General features: G+C 37.0%; 2 protein-coding genes across 5 annotated transcripts in view; both read left to right on the forward strand.

Moving 5' to 3' along the window:
- Positions 1 to 410: 410 nt before the first annotated feature.
- On the forward strand, positions 411 to 20,751 carry LOC306872136 (arf-GAP domain and FG repeat-containing protein 2-like). 3 transcript variants are annotated; one of them, XM_079420553.1, is made up of 14 exons: positions 411 to 1,260; positions 1,698 to 1,791; positions 3,785 to 3,900; positions 4,053 to 4,203; positions 5,022 to 5,148; positions 5,380 to 5,484; positions 6,880 to 6,912; positions 9,194 to 9,382; positions 9,547 to 9,634; positions 9,811 to 9,857; positions 10,238 to 10,321; positions 17,662 to 17,772; positions 17,979 to 18,049; positions 19,053 to 20,751. In XM_079420553.1, exons 1-14 carry the CDS (start codon positions 1,094 to 1,096, stop codon positions 19,098 to 19,100), a joined length of 1,431 nt encoding a protein of 476 aa, XP_079276679.1. In that variant the 5' UTR covers positions 411 to 1,093; the 3' UTR covers positions 19,101 to 20,751. The 3 variants fall into 3 exon arrangements, 2 of the variants coding, with proteins under 2 accessions (XP_079276679.1, XP_079276680.1); XR_013784401.1 differs by having other exon boundaries at positions 590 to 1,260; positions 17,532 to 17,772; positions 19,053 to 20,187; XM_079420554.1 differs by lacking the exon at positions 17,662 to 17,772 and having other exon boundaries at positions 541 to 1,260; positions 19,053 to 20,652.
- A 571-nt stretch (positions 20,752 to 21,322) lies between these two features.
- LOC306862702 (insulin receptor substrate 1-B-like) overlaps positions 21,323 to 24,603 on the forward strand; it is a 50,159-nt gene continuing 46,878 nt past the window's right edge. The window contains exon 1 of one of the 2 annotated variants that reach the window (XM_079405621.1): positions 21,323 to 22,017. In XM_079405621.1, the coding sequence (XP_079261747.1) occupies positions 21,669 to 22,017 (349 nt within the window). In that variant the 5' untranslated portion in view covers positions 21,323 to 21,668. The remainder of the gene's footprint in view (positions 22,018 to 24,603) is intronic. The other variant, XM_079405622.1, reaches the window with a different exon arrangement.

Consider the following 24,603-nt stretch of genomic DNA (forward strand, 5'->3'; position numbering starts at 1 on the left):
AAGAAGCCTTGTTTTCTGTGAAATTGATCAAATTAAGTAGGTTTATGATTAAAACAATAATAGTTCAAAGGGAAAACATATGTTCATACCTCATCGACATATATTTTTCTTGTTTTAAACTCACTTAATTTTGTTTAGTTTTTCAAGACTATTTAAGACCTGCAGAAACTCTGGGAAATACGGCAATTGTGGTGACTTCACAGATTACATTTCTGTTAAAGAATTACAGCTAAATCGGATGTTTGGTGAAAGCGCTACCTCTGCTGGTTGGTCGTCGCCACTGCAGTTCACGTATCCTGTGTTTTCACTCACTGCAAGCCCAGGAACCAGGCCAGCATTACATCAGTATAACTGCTGAGATTTCTCCTCTAATGTGATTTAACACAAGCATGTGTCAACAGGATGCACTCACTTCAAATCCATCTAAAGCGTGCGCCATTTGATCGCTACACTATTCTTTTTCAGTCGCGGTCCATGAGGGGCACTTCATGTAAAGAGTTAATAAACACACGAAGGACAGCATTTTTTATTTCAAGCGTCATACAGAAGGGCGTGATAAACCCTACCCGCATCCGAGATAAAATCTCACGTTGCTGGGTAACACTGGAAATAAATAAGCACATAATAATGCGCACGCAGCCATCATAAAGAAAACATTGTTAAGCAGATTAGTCCCCGCTGCGTTCATGCGCGCTCTCCAGAAGCTCAGAGATGCCTCCTTCGCCCTCGTCTATGCTTTCTGTTCGCAATCTCCCCAGAATCTGTGAGAGGAAAAACGGGTCTGAACGGTGTGATACGGAGAGGAATCAGCAGATTCTGCGCCCATAGGAGAAAAATGCAGCTATGAATAAATAAACAGGGCGGTTGTAAAACTCCGTGCGGATCTGCCAGTCGTGACACGGGAGACTACGCATGTAAGATCGTTTCATGTCAATTCAAGTAACGTTAAGTCAGCGCATGAGAAGACCTCCAGCCGCATAGTCGCTCTCAGGATGCGGGCGTGAGAAGAAACTACGGCGGGGGAATTAAAGTGCAAGGGGGGCGAGTGAACGTCTTGAGGGCCAGGGGGTGTACGCGACTGCAGGACACCAGCATGTCGAACCGAAAGCCCCGGGACAACCAGGAGATATGCGCCCGAAAGGTCCGACAGCTCGCCCAAACTGGAGTGAACAGGCACTGCTTCGAGTGCAGCCAGCCTGGGGTGACTTACATCGATATCACCGTGGGCTGCTTCGTATGCACCTCATGCTCTGGAATGCTGTGAGTGATAATGCATGTGATTATTACAGCATAGTGTCAAGATGTTTATGTTTTGTTCTGGCTATTCTTCTGCAAACGCTGGAATATACGTGGCTACAATGCAGCGCCGTCAGCGTGACTTGTGTTTACTCTCAAGACAGTTGGTAATTAACGTTACTACTTTGTCGTTTTCAGGCGTGTCCCAGTCTCGCAGGTTTGACATTCATATAAGCGTGTTTTCTGCATGCCAGCAAATTTCAGTATGCAACTGCACTCACGAACACTGAAGGGTTCCTTCATGGTTTTGTAATTTGCTTACTATCACGTTCACGGCCCTGTCACGTCCTGCACCGTTTATCTCACACGTTCCTACTGTTTGTGTTCATATAAATGCCAACCGGTTGAACGTTTCTTCCCAGTTTCGCGTTTAATAACCACGCAGTTTGTTTCTGTTTCAGGAGAGGGCTCAACCCGCCCCACAGAGTTAAGTCAATTTCCATGACAACCTTCTCCCAACAGGAAGTGGAGTTTTTGCAAAACCATGGCAACGAGGTGAGTGACAGGTCTACTAGTACATAAATGATGCTGTGCGAGTTTCTGAACGGGAGACAGCTGCTAACCAGTTGCCTTTTATTTTTGAGGTAATGTAGGCTGAATTCAATCTCTTTCTTTAATTGTTTTTTTTTTACAATTAAAATATTTTAAAGATTAATTTTTGGCATATTTGCCTTTTTATTATGATAAGAGAGTATATGAGACAGGAAGTGAAGTGGGAGAGGGAAAAGGGGGCACAGGATGGGAAAATGTCAGAGGCTATTAACGCCAACACATTTAAAATGTTTAATATAATTTAACGTAAAGTGGTAGTTTGTCCCATACCTTGCATTCCCCCTTTTTTACACACTTAATGCATGCACTTTTCCATAATAAAAAGAGTACATGCTTTTTGGCAAATTTGTATTGGTGTTGTGCAAAATCATATACCCTCCCTGGACCCCAAAGTAAATAAATTGATTTGATGCCTGATTTAAAAAAAAATACATTATTGCTAGTTAATATATGTCAAGTTAAGTTAATCATCAAAATATTTTAATTCATATTTTAAATTGTATATCATATACCATATTATATAATCAAAAACAAATGATCGTAATTATAGATAATTGCTTGGAAAAATGTCAGAATCAGAATATAGGGTTACCTTTGAATGAACGTTAATGGGGAAACTTTTTTTTCATAATGGTAAAAATTCCTGACCCCCGGACTAAAGAGTAAACCCAAAGCTCAAAATAAACATAGCACTGAACTGCTACTCTTGCAATGGATGCGTTTACATAGGAGTCTTGAGCAAACATTCAACACCGACTAACATTAAAAGGGAACCTTTTATATACATATACATATATAAAGATTATATAGTGCTAAAACTTAATAACAATATAACAATAGCCACAAAAAGTAAAAAAAAAAAATGTCTCATATCAACAACCTCATAAGTAACATACTCTAAATTCTATTAATAGAAAATACCACATGTGTAAGGGATGGACTTTCACAGTTTATTTTTGGCTGTATTTCTTAAGGTGGGTGTGTGTTCACTACTGTGTGTACACTTGGATGGGTTAAATGCAGAGCACAAATTCTGAGTATGGGTCACCATACTTGGCCACACACCACTTTCCTTTCCCCTTTTCCCCTAAATGGTGTGTGGGCACAGCATAATACATATAGATTTTTTTTTTTAGTACATAATATACTGCGGTTTTCCCATGAGCATGTGAGCAAATCTTGTGACACTGCTCTTTCACTCCCCAACCGACACACACATACTCACATTCACACCCTCGATTGGCACTACAGGATTCTTGCTCATTGCAGTTGAAGCCAACTCTGAATGTTCAGAGGGTGGGTGCCGTTGCTTGTATAACACTGGCAAAAAATTCATCTGACTCATTCCTCCTCTTACTGTCAGTAAAGCATTTTGAGTATGAGAAGGAACAGACAGGCACAGCACATATCAATGCTAGTGATGACATTGAAATGCATGATAAATGAAAACCACAAGACTAAATCGTTACTAATCCATACACAGATCACAAAGTGTAACTGAGCCTGATAAATTGCATCTAAGCTTATTCGATGCTAAAAATGTGTGCATTTGGACTCCTTTTTTGTCATTTATGTCACTGAGCATATGGGTCAAAGTCTAATTTGTTAAAGTACCTCAGAAACATTGTATTAGGATAGAGAGTTTCCTTGTAATGCAACAAAGAGTAGCAGTTTGAGGTTTACATTAATTATTAATGTTGAGTAATAATAAAGCTTTTAAAGTTAATTGCAAACACAACCACCAAGATGCAACATGCTTTCTAAGTAGTGCTGCACAATCTCAATTTTACATTAAAATGCTAGCAAATATCTCCTCTGAAGTCTCCAAGGAAGTACTCTGTGCTATATGACGATTAGCCTGTAACAGGCTGTAAAAACTTTGTTAATGAGGCTTTAAAAGGAGATTAACTATATTCTTGGTTTATGGGGTCGTTAGGTTGGAAGGAGGACCTGGCTCTGCATATTTGACCCCAAAACAGACGGCTGTTTTGACACACGTGACACACAGAAGCTGAAAGAGTTCTTGCAGGACAAATATGAGAGAAAGAAATGGTGAGTGAGAAGAAGTGTGGTCATAAAGGCAGTTTCAGTGTGGATCAAACTGAATGATCAATACATGCCCTAAACCATTCTGCTTTTTCTCCCTGCATTATCTTTTATCTAAAGTCAAAGAATGCGATACTAAGAAGTGTCTTTCTTTCCAGGCATTTCTCTAAAAGCAAGATCCGCAGGGATGTGAATGAGTCACCATGGGCTCCATGGGTTCAGGCTGTTCCAGCTCCACACGGACCCGCTCAGAATCAGCCTCCACCTGGACATCCTCTGAACCCCACAGCCCGGCCCACCCGTACACTGGTGAGGAAAACACGAGGAAAGCTCAGGAATAAAAAAAAAGAAAAGAAGATTTGATTAGACAAAAGAAAATGAGAGAGAAATTACAAAAAAAGTTCAATGTCTTATAAAATTTATTTTGTATATTGGTTTATTAAATTAGTATTATTATTATGATAAATGATCATTTAGCATAATACATAATTTTATTATTATTGTTATTATTAATATTACTATTATTATTAGACTAACAGAGCAAAAATATTGGTCATCAGTCCTTAATGTAATTTATTTTCCATTAATATTATGATCAATAATTATTATTATAAATGCAAATTACAAAGGATTTTAGAAGGAAAATAGATTATATAAATAGGTTTAGTGTCAGTAAAGTTCTAAAGCTGTAATGTTACTTTAAAGAGTTAATAATATAACAATAATGACAATTATCATTATTATTATTATTGACAGAAAATCATTAAATGATTTTACGAGGAAAAATAGAACATACAAATTGGCTTATTGACAGCTTTAAAACTACAATTTCACTTAAATTAACTAAATCATTATTGTTATAAATGTAAGAGAAATTTACATAAAATTATTTGACAAAGAAAATATAGTAAAACAGGCTTAGCATTTCACTTGTATGAGCTAGATCTAATAATGAACTAATATAAGCACATTTCTGAGGTATTGCTTGATTTGAACTGTGAGAGTGAGAGAGGGTTTTGGATGGAGCTGTCTAACATGCTTTCATCTCTGATCTGAAAAGCAGCCCTAAAATGTGTCACACCGAGGGTGCTGTTCTGATTTTTAATACTGTGTGTGTATTCCCACAGTCCCAGTCCCAGTCCCAGTTGTCAATATGGGACAGAGCTCCTGCTGTCTCCCCAGCTGATAGCCGTACTGAGGTTTTCACTGCCAGGCCAACTCGCTCACAGAGCTTCAGAGATCATCCCATTAAAGGTACAGCCTTCAAACTCTCTTCTCTACCCATCTGCTCTTCTTTCCTTTATTCAATCAGTTTTTCTTCCTCTTTTCCGGTCTTCTCTTCCCCTCCTTCTGTCTTGTCTACCTCCCTCCTCTCCTGATTATTAACATAGATGTACTGTACTGTGAGTCATCATTAGACTATGATTTATTCTTTTGAACTTTTATTTAAATGTTTAAATGTATGTTCCTCGCTCTCTATCTAAGACACATTGCTAAGTGGTGTGGAGAGACAGAGGCCAGGAACAATTTCTTCTGGAATGGGACACCAGAATCATCCCTCCTCCTTTCCAGCCCTTCCACGTCCTTCAGGTACAAAAACACAAACACACACACACACACACGTTTGTTTTTGTGAAAAGTGGGGGCATCCCATATAGGCGTAATGATTTTTATACTGTACAAACTGTATGTGCTATGGGCCTACACCTAAACTTATCCCTCACAGGAGACTGTGCATTTCTACTCCCCCCCCCCCCCCCCCCCCCCCACAACTCACTCTTTATGATTTATAAGTGTTTTGAAAAGTGGGGACATGGGGCAATGCCCTCATAAGTCACCTTCACCTTGTAATACCTATGTCATACCCATGTCATTCTACAAATCTATGTCCTCATTTGTCACAAAAACACACACACACACACACACACACACACACACATACACATACACACACACACACACACACAAACACACACACACACACACACACACACACACGTTTGTTTTTGTGAAAAGTGGGGGCATCCCATATAGGCGTAATGATTTTTATACTGTACAAACTGTATGTGCTATGGGCCTACACCTAAACTTATCCCTCACAGGAGACTGTGCATTTCTACTCCCCCCCCCCCACAACTCACTCTTTATGATTTATAAGTGTTTTGAAAAGTGGGGACATGGGGCAATGCCCTCATAAGTCACCTTCACCTTGTAATACCTATGTCATACCCATGTCATTCTACAAATCTATGTCCTCATTTGTCACAAAAACACACACACACACACACACACACACACACACATACACATACACACACACACACACACAAACACACACACACACACACACACACACACACAAACACACACACACACACACACACACACACACACAAAAACACACACACACACACACAAACACACACACACACACACACACACACACACACACACACACGTGGATTGTGTTTTTCACATGAAATACATTTCTGTAAGTATATAATGGGTCCAAAAAGTCCACATTGAAAATCTGAGGCATCTTTTTATTTAAACCTTGAAATAAATAGAATGTTTTAAACACTTAAAACAAAGAGTTTTGTTTTAAATGTTATGATTTAAAATTAAAAATAAGTTATGTAAAATTAAAAATAATATATTCAATATAATTCAGATTAGAAAGTAATATTTCTGTATTATTTATAAACCACTAAGCAACTCTAAGCAAATTTGTGACATTCAAGTAAATGAAATTCGTATGAAATTCATGTACTTTTTAGAGTTACTTTTCACTTAAAAATTGATAAAACTTTTTATATTAAATTAGAAAGAAGCACTTTAATCTACAGTCTCAAAATTATGGATTGCAATGTATATCTGCATTTCTGTAGTGTTTAAAAATTCATTGTCCCTCAAGTCTTTCTTCATTATTGAGCCATAACAGTTTCCTTTAATCTCATCTTCCTTTCCTTATCCTTTATTTCACAGCAAGTAGCACTTTCAAAAACAGCTTTACATTAGGTAAGTCGCTGAAATGATATATGTGATTATGAGTGATTGCACAGTGCAGACACTAGACAGCTATACCTCAGACCATCTGGCTGCAATGCTGAGTGAGCCAGCCATGACAAGCAAAAAGAAAAAGCATTCATTAGTGTGCAGATATAATGATTGTGCATATATGAGCATATCATAGAGAAAGAAACAGAAAGAGGCAGAGGAAAAGCTTGACGCTATGCAGAATTGAACCCCCATGGAATAATGCTGTTAACAAGAAACCAGTGGAAAGGCTATGGTTAAGATCAAGATCAAATGACCAAGCTAGTCTAAGTGTAGGATAAATACATTCAGGATGTCAGCAGTTTGTGGCCACAGTATTATATAAGACAGTACAGTGAAACAAGCTACAAAAGCTAAGAAGCTATTTTAAAAAACAGCTTAGCTCATCACCCAGTTCAGTACAGCTTCAGAGATGTTTCTCACTGCAGTGGCCTCAGACGGAGTTTCTAAATACCAGCAGTGCCATGCTAAAGTCACAGAATGATATTGAATGTGTCCTGCGCCCGTTCCAGCCAGCTACTTCAAAGCCCTACATCACAGCTCTGCCAGGTCAAGGAGAGACAATCTGTTCTTTGATAATGAAAAAGGCACAGGCTTTAAAGTAAAGGTATATTTAGAAAATCGCCCAGACCAGCGCCTGCTTTGTCTGTACTCACACATAACCTGTTGATGTGGAAGAATGTGTAGAATTATTTGTAGAATATACTGGAGTTTTAATATTATAGGTCACACTTTATTTTATACGGAAGCGTATTGCATTCACTTGAGGAAAAAAAATCTACTCTGTTTTTCTGAATTAACGAGTTAATTATCTCAGAATTACGAGATAATTTTTCATTTAAAAAAGTTTTTGCTCTGTTTTTCTGAATTAACGAGTTAATTATCTCAGAATTACGAGATAATTTTTCATTAAAAAAAAGTTTTTGCTCTGTTTTTCTGAATTAATGACTTAATTATCTCGTAATTCTGAGATAATTAAGTCATTAATTCAGAAAAACAGAGAAAAAACTTTGTTCATGAAAAATTATCTCGTAATTCTGAGATAATTAAGTCATTAATTCAGAAAAACAGAGCAAAAACTTTTTTTTCATTAAAAATTATCTCGTAATTCTGAGATAATTAACTCGTTAATTTAGAAAAACAGAGCAAAAACTTTTTTTTAATGAAAAATTATCTCGTAATTCTGAGATAATTAAGTCATTAATTCAGAAAAACAGAGCAAAAACTTTTTTTTTCATTAAAAATTATCTCGTAATTCTGAGATAATTAACTCGTTAATTCAGAAAAACAGAGTAGATTTTTTTTTTTCCTCAAGTGAATGCAATACGCTTCCGTAATTTTAAGGTCCAGTTCTTGCTATTAACAAACCATCAGCTACAAATTTTGCCTCAATAAACTACTAATTTGCTGCTTATTAATAATTAGTAAGTTAGTTGTTAAGTTTAGGTATTAGGTAGGATTAGGGATGTAGAATATGGTCATGTATCTATAAAGTAACATCAAAGGACTGACATGAGCCACATCTAGAGACTAGAATATCATAGAAACTCAGGGGTGAGACCTTTTGACTTGGGACGTAACAGTGAGCAACTACCTAGCAACCGCCCAGAATACTTTAACAACTACTGAATGATGCTTCTAGAACAAAAATAACCACATAGAAGCAGCATCACTCTAGCATTGTGTCACCGAGTTTTGCACTTGAATGTTGAAAATTTTTCATAAAATGTTTAAATATAGTATAGAATTGCCTGGGTGTCTGCCTTTTTCCTTTGAATCTGAACATGTGTATGTTTAAGATTTAGATACTTTTCAGAATGAATAGAGGTTACATTCTTAAATCGAAAAACATTTATGTCAATAATATTTTTTCATGCATTTCAAACAGTGTTATATACTAATATAGTATTTATTAAAATTTAGAATTAGCTGCTAGTTTTAGTCATTTTATTATGTGCTTTTGGCATTCTTATTATTATTGTTTTTAAGGATTTTTCTGTTAAAATTAATTGATTTTTTATTTCAGTTTGAGTTTTAGTCATTTTTGTGCTTTAACTTAAACTTTTATTTAAATGAGTTGCTAAAGCAACATTTCTCATGTTCATTAAAGTTTTTAATCTAATATTTATATTTTATTTAAACTTCATTTCAGAAAATTATTTTTAATAGTTTTAGGTAACATTAACACTGTCTTCAAAAGCATTTAGAGCACAATAACTGATGGCCTTTATGATTGGTTCAGGTCGCACTCTGTCAACTGGGGGTGGAGCTCCATTTAGAGCTTTCCCTAAATCGCTGAGTTTGGATTTTGGGGGTCTAAGCCACGCCCACAATACTCTAAGTTCTGCTGCTCCGCCCCCTGTCACTCAGGATAAGTATGCAGCCTTATCACAGCTTCATAAAGTGTTCTCAGACAACACACCTGTCACAGGTAAGAAAGAAGGTTCTGGGTATTATCTATGCTTTTTTTTAATAACATTATTAAGCCAATCCATAAGATAGTTCCAAACAAATTCTCAATATATCAAATAACCTTAAAGATTTTGTTTCTACATACACTATGTAGATTTGACCATCCCTTTTACACTTTTGTAGTCATTACAACAGCTCCCTCTGATGGACCGCCTCAGTATAGCACCTTCTTTAGTAACCGACTGGAATCCTCCAGTTCCATCCCTGCAAGGTAACACTATCAAAAAAATAGAAATTATTGCACATAAGCCAAAACTAATTAGAAAAGCAATATCTTCCAACCCACATTACTGTTAAGATGTGTGTTAACGGCTAAAGACATTTCTGTGAACTAGTGTATTTTCTTTTTCTCAGTTTTTCTCATTCAGTCTATTTTCTCTTTTTTAGCTCCCCAGGTGTTCCAGAGGCCACCTCTGGATCTCAAACTTTTGCAAGTGAGCAGTTCAGAGTAGTAGTTTATCTAGATAACCCACCCAGAACTGATTGTGATGTACAGTATAGGCACTGCCTTTCAGTTTTCAACTTTAACTTAAGTCTTTAAAGCAGTTATTTTTGAGTAAACAAGCAATATAGTAGATTGAAATATAGAGATTTTGAACTATCCCATTTCCCAGAGTTTTTCTAAACAGAACTGTAGCTTGGGTGTGACATGCATCTTAGAGCATGACCTCAAAAAATCTCTGAGATGGAAACATATGTAAATTCACAATAATTAAGTCAAAACAGGGATTGGATCCAAAGTACAATTTATGCTAATGAGAGACCTTCTGCAGTGTGTGACACATAACCGCAGTTTTTTCCCTCTCTGATTTAGATTTCCCAAACCCCTTCAATTCTACAGCCAGTTGCGGCCAGCACGTTCTGTCTCCCAGTAACCCCTTCAAAAGCACAGTCTCAGGTAAGAGATGCGCGTCCGTGTTCACTTCATAGTTTGACTTTTAGAAAACAGGAAGACTGCAATTCAGCCAGAGGTGGAAAGAGTACAAAAATATTTTACTCAAGTAAAAGTACCATTACATTAATTAAATTTTACTTAAGTACAAGTAAAAGTACCAGTCTAAAAATCTACTCAAGTAAAAGTAAAAAGTAGCTCATTTAAAATTTACTTAACTGTTACTTTTTAACAGTGGGAGGGACGCAAAAATGGGATAGGCCAAGGGTGTCAAACTCAGTTCCTGGAGGGCCACAGCCCTACAACAGTATAGATATATAACCCTAATTAAACACATCTGATCCAGCTAATCTAATCATTTAGGTTTATTTGAAAACTACATGGTATGTGTGTTGGAGCAGGGTTGGAACTAAACTCGGCAGGTCTGCAGCTCTCCAGGACTGAGTTTGACACCCATTGGATAGGCCTATAAATCTCAAACTAGTTGTTTTTAATTAAATTAATCAGTTATTTAGAATAATAAGACATTTGGGCTGTTACCAGGTAAATTAAATCAATATCAACAAAATTCATCTTTGCAGTGCAGAGGAAACACAGAAGCTTCATCTGAAGTGGCATTTAGATGTATTTACACACTGTTTAATGCAGGACATGAATGCATTTATGAGCGCTCATGAGCGCTCATGATATGAGTGCTCTCTCCACCCTCAATACCATGACTGAGGTGCCCTTGAGCAAGGCACCGAACCCCCAACTGCTCCCCGGGCGCCGCAGCATAAATGGCTGCCCACTGCTCCGGGTGTGTGTTCACGGTGTGTGTGTGTGTTCACTGCTGTGTGTGTGCACGTTGGATGGGTTAAATGCAGAGCACAAATTCCGAGTATGGGTCACCATACTTGGCAGTATGTCACTTCACTTCACTTTAACCTGCAGTAACAAATGCAGAAATAATGTTTTTATATATAAGACATGAAATGTTGAATTTACACGCAGGACGACACGCAGTGACAGATGAGAAGAGTGGCTTTTAACACCTGGCTGTTTTTACATTGTATAACGTCTATAATACACGAGCGTTTGTAGGATTATATATGGACAAATCATAGAAAACACATAATTAGTCAAATATAGAAAAATAAAAAATAGCATTAGTATGATGAACAACTTCTCAGCTATCATTTTTAACTACAGTAGGTAATTATTACCTTGCAAATTGGTTGTTTATTAGCACTTAAGCACATATTAATTCTGTATTCTTCATGACCATATTCTGCATCCCATAATCCTAAACTTAACAACTACAACGACTACCTTACAAGATATTAATAAGCAGTAAATGAAGAGTTTATGGAGGCAAAAGTCATAGTTAATAGTGAATATGTGTCATTCTAAAGTGTTAAAAATTAATTTAGGATACAAATGATTGGTTATTGTCCAGCAGTAATTAGTTATTTTCTTCTGTATGCCACTATTCCCTGTATGTAGATGTTTCAAACACTACTTTATTTGCTGTAGACAGAGGCAGAAGTGAATTCACAGTTGAGAGTGTATGAGGCAGAAGGTTTCAGTGAGGCTTCAGAGGTAAAGATTATTTAGAGCATTGTCTATGATAAGATATGTCTTTACCTTTTAACATAGACTAATCAGACTAATGTATAATAGAACAGAACAGAATAAAGAAGTATGTGAATGTGCAAGTATCCATTACTGTGTGCCATGTACTGTACATACAACACACACAAAATACAATCTGAAATATATAAATAATAGTACCCTTATAAGGACATCTTTGTAACTTATACTCAAAAAGGTGCATATTAGTACATTAGAGTACCAATATGTACAACTATGAAACGTTTTGGGGTAAATAAGGTACAAAGATGTGCTTTTAAGGGTACTGTCCCAGTGACAAGCTGTTGTATTTCTTTCTTTTTCTTTTTTCTATCTTTCTTTCCTTCTATTTTATAATCATACATAATAATATAATCATAAAGCATATTAAGCAAAAAGGTATGATTAAAAATAAAACCTGCCAATTAGACAAGGGTTAACTGAAAAAAAACAACAACAAAAAACACAGGTATAACACTAGACATCCCCCCCCCCACTTTTGAAATGATGGCTACGCCCCTGATCTGAACAGCACATCTTTATGCGTAAAGGAGCAACCGTATCTAAAGTGCTAGAAACAAGAGAGGCCATAGTTTCTGTTACATCATCAAGTTTTTCTGCACTGTTGGATATGCTGAGGAATTGAGATAAATCAGGAGGATTACTTACGAAGCAGTTCTTTGTGGTAGAGGTGATGGTTCTATCATATTTGTAAGAAGGTTGAATTTACAGTTTTAGCTATATGGAGTTTACACAAGACTAGATAATGATCTGAGATATCATCGCTTTGCTGCAGAATTTCAACACCATTAACATCAATTCCATATGACAGTATTAAATCTAGAGTATTATTTCTACAATGAGTAGGTCCTGACACGTGTTGTCTAACCCCAATAGAGTTCAGAATGTCTATGAATGCTGATCCTAATGCATCTTTTTCATTATCGACATGGATATTAAAATCACCAACAATTAAGACTTTATCTGCAGCCAGCACTAACTCTGATAGAAAATCAGCGAATTTTTTTAATAAAGTCTGCATGATGCCCTGGTGGCCTGTATACAGTAGCCAGTACAAACATCGCAGGGGATTTATTGTTTTCTCTAGATAATGTTATATGAAGCACCATAACTTCAAACGAGTTATACTTAAAGCCTGCCTTCTGTGAAATACTGAAAATGTTGCTATAAATTGTAGCAAAACCTCCCCCTTTGCCTTTTGGATGCGGCTCATTTTTATAACAGTAATCTTGGGGGGGTAGACTCGTTTAAAACAATGTATTCATCTGGTTTTAGCCAGATTTCTGTCAAACAAAGCACATCTAGTGATCAGTGATCATATCATTTACAAAAAGCGTTTTCGTGGAAAGGGACCTGATATTCAATAAGCCAAGCTTAATCATTTGTTTCTCTGTTATATGCATTTTTCATTTGTTGAACATCAATTAAGTTGTTACTCATAAATTGGTTTGGACGTTTTCTATATTTTCTAGCTCGGGGAACAGACACAGTCTCTATAGTGTGATATCTAGGTGAAAGAGTCTCTATGTGTTGAGAATTAACTGACTTCTGTGACGTGATGTGGCTAGCAGACGGTTGGTTTAGCCAGTCTGTCTGCTTCCTGACCTGGGCCCCAGTTAGTCAAGTACGAACTCTAAGACTATGTGCCATAGTTATTAATTTTTGCCCTTTAACATGTCTGATCTTCTGGAGCATAGATGGCTTTTGAGTTTATGTTTTATTCATTTCCATAAATCATGTACTGTGCTTTGAAAAAACGAGTGATTCTAAACCAGCAAGCCTCAAAATGGCTTAAAATGACAAAAACAAGAAAAGACTATTAAAATAAGCTAAAACCACTAATCTCTTTCTAGTTATACCGAAATATTTATATAGCTGTAACTCTTCCTTGGAGTCAAAAAGGTTGAGATCCTCTATTCAAGCCATTCCAGTGCACAAACTGAGATTTATATTAAATATTGCCAAAAGGCTGAAATATACTATTTTTATTTTATTAAATATATTGTATTTTATTATAGTGTATTTTATTTATTATTGTTTTTCCAATTCTCAATTGCTCAGAGACATTGAGACATGTTCTGTTTATTACCATAAACGTACGGTAAAAATAAATTCAGTGTTAATTGAAGTGCCGTCTATAGAGTGTGTTTTTTATTATTATAAATCAGAACATCCCTTGCTTCCTGTTTCAGATTTCTTCATCTATATGAGGACACAATGGTGAATGAATCCCAATAATTACTTTAATATTATTAACCTGTTGATTGCTAAAAAATAAAATTAGTTTATCTAAAGCCTTATACTTTATACTTTATAATTATCCCATTATTTAATTCATTAGCTGCAATAACTGTGTCATGGACAGGTCAAGCCAAATTACTCAAGAGTTGATGGTAGCCATTTGGTTTGGGTCATTTATGCTTCAAGAGCCGAGGATGTCATACCAAATGCTTCTTATTTCATCAAATGACAAAAACAGGTTTTGACATCCAAGAACTGTTTATTAGAAAATACTCCTCTGGCATGTTTCACTGCCATCCATTATTCATACGACCCTATAGTGATTATAAAAGCCATATGTCCTCTGGAGTTCAGTATGGAAATATAATCAGATGCATAATGCAATGTCTGTGATTAGAATCATACTGCATTTCTACCCAGTTGTCCTTCAGATTTCATTTTAAGACTCAAGCCACAGGGCGTTGACATTGTCAAATGAGATTGAGCTGTGTGACAAGCTCCTAAGGGCCCTTTACACTCCATGGATACAATTTGTTATTGATCTGTTTCTGATTCCATGTAAACCTTAAAAATTCATTATGTGCAACGCTATGAACAACACATACACTTTGCTTCAAAAACAGTTTAGATATAACCCTAATTAAACACTTCTTATCCAGCTGATCTAATCATTTAGGCTTATTTGAAAACTACATGGTATGTGAGGTAGAGCAGGGTTGGAACTAAACTCTGTGGCTGTTACCAGGCACATTAAATTAGTATCAACAAAATTCATCTTTGCAGTGCAGAGGAAACAGAAGCTTCATCTGAAGTGGCATTTAGATGTATTTACACACTGTTTAATGCAGGACATGAATGCATTTAATCTGCAGTTACAAATGCATAAATAATGATATATATTGCTATATAAGACATAAAATGTTGAATACTCATATTTGAAATTATTAAAAAAATTTAAATAAAAAAATCACGTAAATGAGAAATTAAAACCGCCAGTAGGTGGCAGCAAGTCACTGTTAATAAGTGAGTCATTGCGATTGAACCAAATCATTTAAACTGTTGATCCATTCAGGAACGACCGTCATTGCTCAGAGACGTAAAACTGTGCTGTGGCTGTGTTTGGGATTATTTTTGTTGTCGAAAAAACAGGCAACATGGTGTCTAAAATGCAAGTGTCTTAATTAACTTCTTGTTTATTGAACTGTTGTAAAAAATGTAATGATGCTGATTTTTGGAGAATAAATGGGCACTCTTCATGTGATATTGATTTACTATATGAAATTATATAAATATATACATTTACTGCCCCTATAGCTTCAATTTTGTGATCATTCTAAATGCATTTTAACAGACTGAAACACGCAGTGAAAGAACACACTAGTCTAATCTACCAGACTTCACAGCACTCTGTAGAAGTGTTTTATTTGGTTTGTGCAAAATACTGATAATGTCAAATCGCACATTGTTATAACAACAATTACGATATTAATATTGCACACCCTGCACCACTGTCTTTTTGGAAAATTTGTGCAAAACCTTTTGATAAACTGTAAAAGCTTCATTTTAACAACCAATGTTTTACGTGCTTGCAAAGGGTTTATGTCCAGATTTTATTAGCTGCTAGTTTGGTCTCCCTAGGCAAACAGCTTACATTGCATAATAGAGCATAAACATGGCCAGGTGTTCACTTCCTTTCCTTCGAGTTCAACTTCAGTAGAATACGACGGGGTTTGGTTTTCAGCTGGGTCTGCACCATAACCCCTGTCTTGTTTCTTGTGATTTTAGCACCAGTTTGTTCTCCTGCCCATTATTTACTGCAGTAGTTTCTAGGAAGCAATTTTTTTTTACTCAGTAATTAATGTGTTTTAAAATGTAGCGAAGTACAATACTTCAAACAAAATATACTTGAGTAAAAGTAAAATAACAGATTTGAAAAATTACTTTAAAAAGTAGAAGTACACAAAAAAGCTACTCAATTACAGTAGTGCGAGTAAATGTAATTTATTACTTTCCACCTCTGAATTCAGCACAATGCAGTTTTTGAAGTTTGATGTTATCAGCTCTTTTGGAAAGATAGGATAATTTTTTTTATCTTTAATATATCAAATAAAGTATGTTTATGGACTGAGATTATCTTAAAAACTGATTGTAAATAAATACATGCAATCCCTATAGTCTCTTGACCGCAGATTTACCAAGCCTTCATTTTATCAGTGACACATATGGACATTTCTCACTGAAAGGTCTATGCAGCCAAGAGTCAGCGTTAATCTGATTGTGGGACACAAGCCCATAGTTATGTCTTGTGAAGGATACTTTTTTACAGTGCTATAAATCTGACAGAGACTTGGTTTAAAAGGAACTTAATCCATAAAGCAATAATTGGATATGCTGGTGTTCCTGTGCGGAGCTATTGTTGCGGAACTACTTCTAATAAATCAAATAAAATGCTTACTCCCACAAATTCTGTAAACCTAGTGGTAGATCTCAAAGCCAGCAAAAACAGTGATGTCACCTGGTGAAATTCCAATGCAAAGAGAGTGGTCTGTTGGATTTATCGTTGGCTGAATTCCAAGTGTTAGAGGAAATAATACACTTTGTTTTTAGCAGTCTGCACATTTATCTTGATTTCCTGAACACTGAGTTCAACACTCTTTTCAAACATGCAAACTGTCTTTTACATCCAAAGTAAAACACAACGCTATATATATTGTCTGACTGTATATCTGCTGATCTACACATACATATAGGCATAAATAGACAGACAGACAGACGGACGGATAAATAGATGGATAGACTGATTGATCTGGATAGAAAGCAGCCATATCACCCTGTAGCCCAAGACTGGTTGCCCACTGAAGCTAAGCAGGTCAGTACCTGGATGGGAGACCTCCTGGGAAAACTAGGTTGCTGCTGGAAGAGGTGTTAGTGAGGCCAGCAGGGGTGCTTACTCTGTGGTCTGTGTGGGTCCTAGCGCCCCTGTATATGGGGACACTATACTGTAAAAAGCAAAGCACCGTCCTTCAGATGAGACGTTAAACCGAGGTCCTGACTCTCTGTGGTCATAAAAAATCCCATCAAAAATTTGCCCATCGGCCTCTGACCATCATGGCCTCCTAATCATCCCTATACACTGATTGGCTTCATCGCTGTCTCCTGTCCACCAATAAACTGGTGTGTGGTGGGTGTTCTGGTGCACTATGGCTGCCGTCGCATCATCCAGGTGGATGCTGCACACTGGTGGTGGATGAGGATATACCCCCCTTACTATTTAAAGCGCTTTGAGTGCCTAGAAAAGCGCTATATAAATGTAACAAATTCTTCTTATTATTGATTCAATCAGATGTCGGATGGATGGATGGATGGATGGATGGATGGACGGATGGACAGACGGACAGATAGATAGATAGATAGATTCACGTTTGTTGTATTTAACTGCAATGTTCAAAACATCATGTCTTTCTGACTGACAGATGATGCCTCCTCCTCCTCCTCAGCCGTCTTTCCTCAGTCTGTCTCTTTTCCTGCACCCACCACCCAAAGTGCTTTTTCACACCAACAGTCTAGTAACCAGGAAGCAAACGGTAAGTATAGCAAGCTTAAGTCTTTAAATCTGCTTAATGGCAGTGAAACCCGTGTTCTTAAAATAGTCCATTAATCAATTAAAAGAGTCAGTCAGGAATTAGGGCTTAAGAAGAGACTGCAGAGTGAAATCTCCAGATGACCGTGGAGAGAGGCTGTTTTGTTGACCTGAACTGAAATGTGTGCTATTTCTATCTTGTTGGCTTAGGTTTCAACTCATTTCCTGCCCCTGAGTCTGCCCCTAAAGTCCCACGACCAATGTCTGTCAACCCTTTTACTGTAAGCATGATCTTCTTTCTATGCTAAGATTAAATAAATGGAGTGTAGTAAATAACCCTGTTTAGTTTTTAGTTTCAACTGAATGACAGACTGTGTGCCTCATACAGTGCTGGGAAGTAATTGATTTTATGTAATCTAGATTACATAATCAGATTCCAAAACATCAATTACTTGTAATTAGATTACATTACGTTTGTCAGGTGGCTACAATTAAAATTGGGAGGCCACATAGCATAAATTAAATATTTTGTCTATTTTTATTGTTTTACTTTGTTTTTATTTTAAAATTATTTATTTCTGTTGATTTACAATTTTTAAGATTTAAAGGAATAGTTAACCCCAAAAATTGCAGAAAATTTACTAAACCTCTGGGCATCTAAGATGTAGATGAGTTTGTTTTTTCATCAGATTTGGAGAATTTTAGCATTACATCAATTCCTCACCAGTGAATCCTCTGCAGTGAATGGGTGCCATGAAAATAAGTGTTAACAGCCAATAAAAACATCACAATAATCCACAAGTAATCAACCTATCAATTAACTTCAAACTGTTGCTTCCAGCTAAAGTATGAGTCTTCTAATATTCTTTCTTTAATGAAAAAGTTGCCTCGCTAGAATCAGGAGAAAAATATGCAAAGAACAAGCACTGTTTACAAGCAAAAACAGTCAAAACAAATATGTCAGTGGATGTTGATGTAAGAGGAAAACGGGGGGGGACCTTTTCACTGGAGGAAGTGCTATTGTGGATTATGGGCACATATTTTGGCCAAAAGTGATGGTTTAATGATTAACATTTTAATGATGGATTTGTTTATTACAGACATGCAATTACTAATTATTAGCTTTTTATCAATTAACGAATCCCCTTCAGTTCCTTCACAAACCCTAGTTTGGGAAACCCTGCCTTCATGTGGTGTTTAACTAGCACTAGTCTTTTTATTTCTACAAGCACATAACATTATGTGTGTGTGAGGGGTTAAGAGTGTTTCTATGACTTTTCTTAGGGGAATGTTTACCCGAGTAGAGGAGCATCACTGAACCCTTTCATCTGAACCACCTCGGCCATGGAGAAAGGAGAGAGCGAGTGGAGCTTGTTTACTTTGCCATACCTACAGAAAACACCCAGCACTTCTGTGTGTGTCTTCATGTATGTTTAAAAGTGTGTGTGTGTGTTTGTGTTTGTTAGCAGATATTGTACATGTAACTATTTGTACACGCTTTGTTGTATGTGTGTGCGTGAGTGCGTGTGTTTGTACGTGCCCTTTTATACCAGATGCTATAAATTAAGCTTTGTGTGTGTGTGTGTTTGTGTGTACATTTGCGTGGGTTCTGCCTAATATCAGAGGGATTTTTCTGATAATAGGAGAACTTCAGATGAAAGGTGTTTATGAGAGCCATTAACACTCACAAACACACACACAAGCTGCTGCTTTGACCTTTCCACACAGAACTTCTCGTGCCAATATTGCCCTAACCTGAGTGCCCACTTACTTCACTCAATCACTGAGGTCGACACATTACAATAAAATAGTAGCTTCAGATCATCTCAGTAATGCATTTCTCCTCAGTGCCGATTTGGTTTAATTGATTCATATGCATGTTAAAAAGACGGCATAAACAAAACAGGCATTTCCTTCACTTCTCTGTCTGTGTATGTATGCCGGGCTTGTTTCTATTTATTTTGACGTCGACGTTTCATTTCAAACGTTAATAAGTATTTGTGTGTACATTGTCGAACTGCATGCGCTTCTCAAGCTGAGCAGGAAGCTGCTGAATGTACTGCAGTTTCAGTTATTATGAGGGAAAAATAAGTTTCTTGTATGGACCAAAAATTGTCTAATATCGTCAAGTTTTCTGTATGACGTAGAGATGGTTTCTTTTGCAAAAGGATTCATATAGAATGTCTTTGTATCGAGTTGTATCCATATGCATAAAGCTATCTATAACTGTTGTGCCAATGTGTATTCTGTGTGATGCAAATCAAACTGAATTTGCTGCTTTTGAAATTTAATGCAATATCTTTTTATGACAGCATCATTTATATTTTTCTGTGAAGATCATTATTGCATTTCGAATGTATTTGCACTCTATGATCATTAGGGCTTTCAACTGAAAATTAAAATGAAAAGTATAAATTTCACCTCACCTGACCTAGTCAAATTTTTATGACTGATAGACTGCAATGCTAAACTTAAATCTAAAACTTTTTTGTATATCTATCTATTCATTTATGCACTTCTAAATATTACTTTGGTGAAACACTGCAGCTTCTAAAAATGCACACATAGCCATATACATTTATGCATATAATTTGTATTAAATTTTGAATCTAATATCCAAAAATTCCTGTTCACGTTGTCAAATACCCAGCTGCAATGGACCAATTCATTCACCAGATGTCGCAAGTAATCCATCCAAAGTATTTAATCAAGAATTTGAAGATTTTTTTTATTTTATTTGATTTTATTTGACTTTTTAGAATTATGTTTTATAATGTAGACCTGCATTACTAACTTATTCATACTGTACAGCCAAACCCATTTTTTTCTCCTCACGTAAAGCCAAAAATATTTGGCATCTTCTGAATGTATTAAAGGATGATACAACAGTATTAGGTCTGCCTTATTTTGAAGTCGTTTGCCCATTGTTCTCCTCCTACTGTCACTCCTATATTTATCTGCAATAAATTAAGAGATATATGACGACAAGGGTAACAATGAACATTAATTGCTTCAAACTAACAAGTGTGTATTTTATGTAGGCTAACTGTAGTAGCCTACTTATTCTACTTGGTAGCCTACTTGTAGCCTACTTATTATTTTGCTTTAAAAATCCCTATAGAATTAAAAGGCAAACGAAATCTGTAAATTGGTGCAAACTTTAGCCTATGTTAATTCGAAAAATGATTAGACGCAAATTAATAAATACTATCATGCACTGAATATACTTAATAAAACGGATACTAATTAATACTATTGAGTACTAGTGTCTAAACAGTAAAAGATGCCCACTATCGAATTCCTTACTACTACTACTAACAAAACAGATACTAGTTTTTAAACAAATATATATTTGCCACCAAGAGCTAGTCTAACCTTTTAAAAAGTGAAATTTGTTTAAGGCAGTGTTGAGTCAAGACAGTCCAGAAGCGAATGAAATCCGATTCTAATCCGCAACCTCGTGCTCTACACAGCTTTAGCTCTCTCTCTCTCTCTCTCTCTCCCTCTCTCTCACACACACACACACACACACACACACACTACAGAAGACTGATGAGTGACAGAGCTTCACAGTAGCAGTGAGAGGAGGGTTGACGGGGAGCTGTCAGATGTACGCTACCGTAATGAGATTATTCAACTCCTAAAGCTTCTTCTAAATAGTAGTAGTTGCGCTGTTTCTCGCATGTGCTCGTTCTGCTCGACTCCAGCCAGGAAAAGCGCAGCGTTTAATGACATTATTTTTGGAAAAGAACTGATTGTTGGAACCTCTCTCGCCCTTTGCGCACATGACTTTTCTGAAGCAACAGAGGTGGACGGAGGTTACATTTGTTGTCGTTTAGTACTTCTAAGGGTTTAACTTTTTTTTTTCAACGTGCTTGAACAAAACAGACCCCTAGAGTCATGGAGAACCACACCGACTCGCAGAGCAGCACAGAAGACGTCCGTAAAAGCGGGTATCTCCGCAAGCAGAAATCCATGCACCGGCGGTACTTCGTGCTACGGACGGCTTCGGAGCGCGGCCCGGCCCGACTCGAATACTACGAGAGTGAGAAGAAATTTAGAGGTAAAGCGCCAGTGCCTAAAAAGGCTTTGGCGCTGGAGACGTGCTTCAACATCAACAAACGGGCCGACTCGAAGAATAAACACATGATAGTGCTCTACACGCGGGCTGAGAGTTTCGTGGTGGCGGCGGAGAACGAGACGGACCAGGAAGAATGGTACCAGGCGATGGTGGATCTTCAATGCAAGAGTAAGTCTGGCAAATAAAGCATCAAGCAATTGCAAAAGAGTGGTCAACTTAGGTGTTAAAGTGGCAAGCTTCGTTTAATTGCATATTGCATGTCATTCCCTCCAGTATAAAGCAATACGTTTGCAGCATGGGAAATTGTTGATCAGAGCACATCCACCGACTTTCTCATTGCATTAGTGCTGACTTTGGATCTTCAGCTGCTGGTGGTGTTGAAACAACAGTGTTTTTCTTTTTCTCCAGTAAAGTAGAAGGCCCCCAAGTTGGGCAGAGGGGCCTCCTTTGCTGTTGAAAAAGGGAACGGCTGTTACTGAAGTTCAACTGGCTTCTTATCCACGCAGCCACCCGAGCAAGTGTTAACATTTCCACCAATCTTTCTGTCAGGGCAATCGGCAATGCATGTCGTTCCACTTTCCATTTATATCTGTTAAATAATATTTAGAATATCCTCATGTTTAGGACAGATAGTGTGCAAATTATTCTGTTTTCAATCTGCTAAAATTTGGTTTAACTTTTCTAATTGCCAGTAATTTTCAATCTGTTGAGGTTCATCTCAGCAAACCAAATTGTTTGTTGATTGTCCTTGTGAAGTTAACTGAACGTCAAGGCGATTTAAACAAAACAAACTATTTTTGTGACATATACCCTGCTGAAAAAAACCCCCCAATAGAAACCATCCAGGAATTTGTAATAGTTTTACTGGGAATTGTATTAGTTTTAATGGAAACTGTAATGGACCTGTTGGTCTCTATTGGTAATAGGTCACCTTCTATTGGTGGCTTGTTAAAACCACTAAATCCTAATGGAACATGTCCCAAAACACACTACAGGATTTTTTAAAATGGTTTTAATGGTTAAAAGTTGATTTGTTTGTAATTGTATTTGTATTGGAAACCATTAGAATTTCTGTGATGTTTTTGTTCATCAGGGTAATGTATAATAAATTCTAAATAATGATATTAGTTAATGAAAAGTGTTGATTGCAACATTACATTTATGGTAGATTTGTTCACGTTGCATCAGATTTCTTTTTACACCCAATTTGCAGTTGAGCATTACAACCAATCACACACGTTTCTGTTGAGCTTATGAATGCAGTGGCCAATCAGAAACACTTTGATTCGTCTCTGCAGAGAACGCTGGAGTTGTTCAGTCAGTGCGTGAGGTCACTGTCTGAATTCTCTCATCATCATAAAACAACAAAGTACAGAACCGATGTAAGTAAAACATTCATTCTGCAGTGTAGACCGCTTCTGTACTAGACTGAAATTTTCTAATCCACAAGATGCAACAAACAAATTCATAAACGGTTCTTAGCTTGTTTTCTGCTGCCAGAATATGCCATGCTCTTCCCCTCACGGTAATTAAAGGGGACCCCTTTAACTGTCACGGTGCACACACGAGGGAGGAACAAGGAACACGGAGACGAGGACGTAAACTCAAATAACATGTCTTTAATGAAGACATCACGGCAAGGCAAGGCAGACACAGACAGGAACACCGGGGAGTAACGAGTAGACCAGACGAAAACTAACAGAACAGACAGGACTAATATACTCAGTTAAATCAGACAATTAAACAAACACGGCTAGACAAGAATTAACTAATGATCACATAAGACGAGGACAGGAAACAAACCAAATAAGGACACAAGAGCCAGGAACACATGACAAACACGACAGAGGACTGACATTAACTAAAGGGATCATAGTCTTCCCCACACCACAGTACAGCCAAAATAACTAATGCAAATACACAATACACACAACCCTGCAAATTTACAAGGTTTCTTTGTTGCAGTTTGATGCTACTGCAATGCTTTTTTTAATTCATTTATTTTGGCCCCTCTATGCCTATACAACTTCCGCATTTCTGTATTATTCTGCTGTGACACCTGTGCGGATAACACAACTAAATATTCTCTATTGATGCTTCATAAAAGCTGCTAATTAAATCACACAGACAATTTCTCTACATATTGTGCATTTCAAACGATATTGGATATTATATAACCCCACGCTCCTCTTAGAATAAACTGTGCTGGCGAAAGCCAGGTACACTTGCAAAGAGTAAACAGATGAAAAGGGCAGTGACCGTGACTCCTACAGCAATTACACAGCCCCGCATGTTCCTTGGCTCTGGGAGATACCACTAACATATCCAACAACCCTCACAAGCCAATATCAAGAGTCCAAGGTGCTATTACTGCCTTACACAATGAGTGCATAATGAAAGCACCAACCATATGTCATAACATATATACTTAATGTCTCATAGTACATATACACAGAAACATATGCAGATTCTGAAAAGGTTCTGTTTGCAACAAAAGAGTTGAATTTCATATATTTACTCTGAATGCAATGCAAAGCCTCTTTGAATTTACATGGGATAAAGACAGTAAGGCAGAATGTGTGTGTGTGTGTGTGTGTGTGTGTGTATTAAGGCACTTTGTGGTGGTGAGTAAAGGAGGTGACACTTTAAGATACGAGACTCCCTCCAGTTGACATCTATAAACCCCCTAACTGGATAACAAGCTAAACAAACCAGTCTACTGATTTGGCTGGTTAAACATTTTGACATCTGTCT

Source organism: Barbus barbus (assembly GCF_936440315.1).
Source record: "Barbus barbus genome assembly, chromosome: 1".
Taxonomy (NCBI): domain Eukaryota; kingdom Metazoa; phylum Chordata; class Actinopteri; order Cypriniformes; family Cyprinidae; genus Barbus; species Barbus barbus.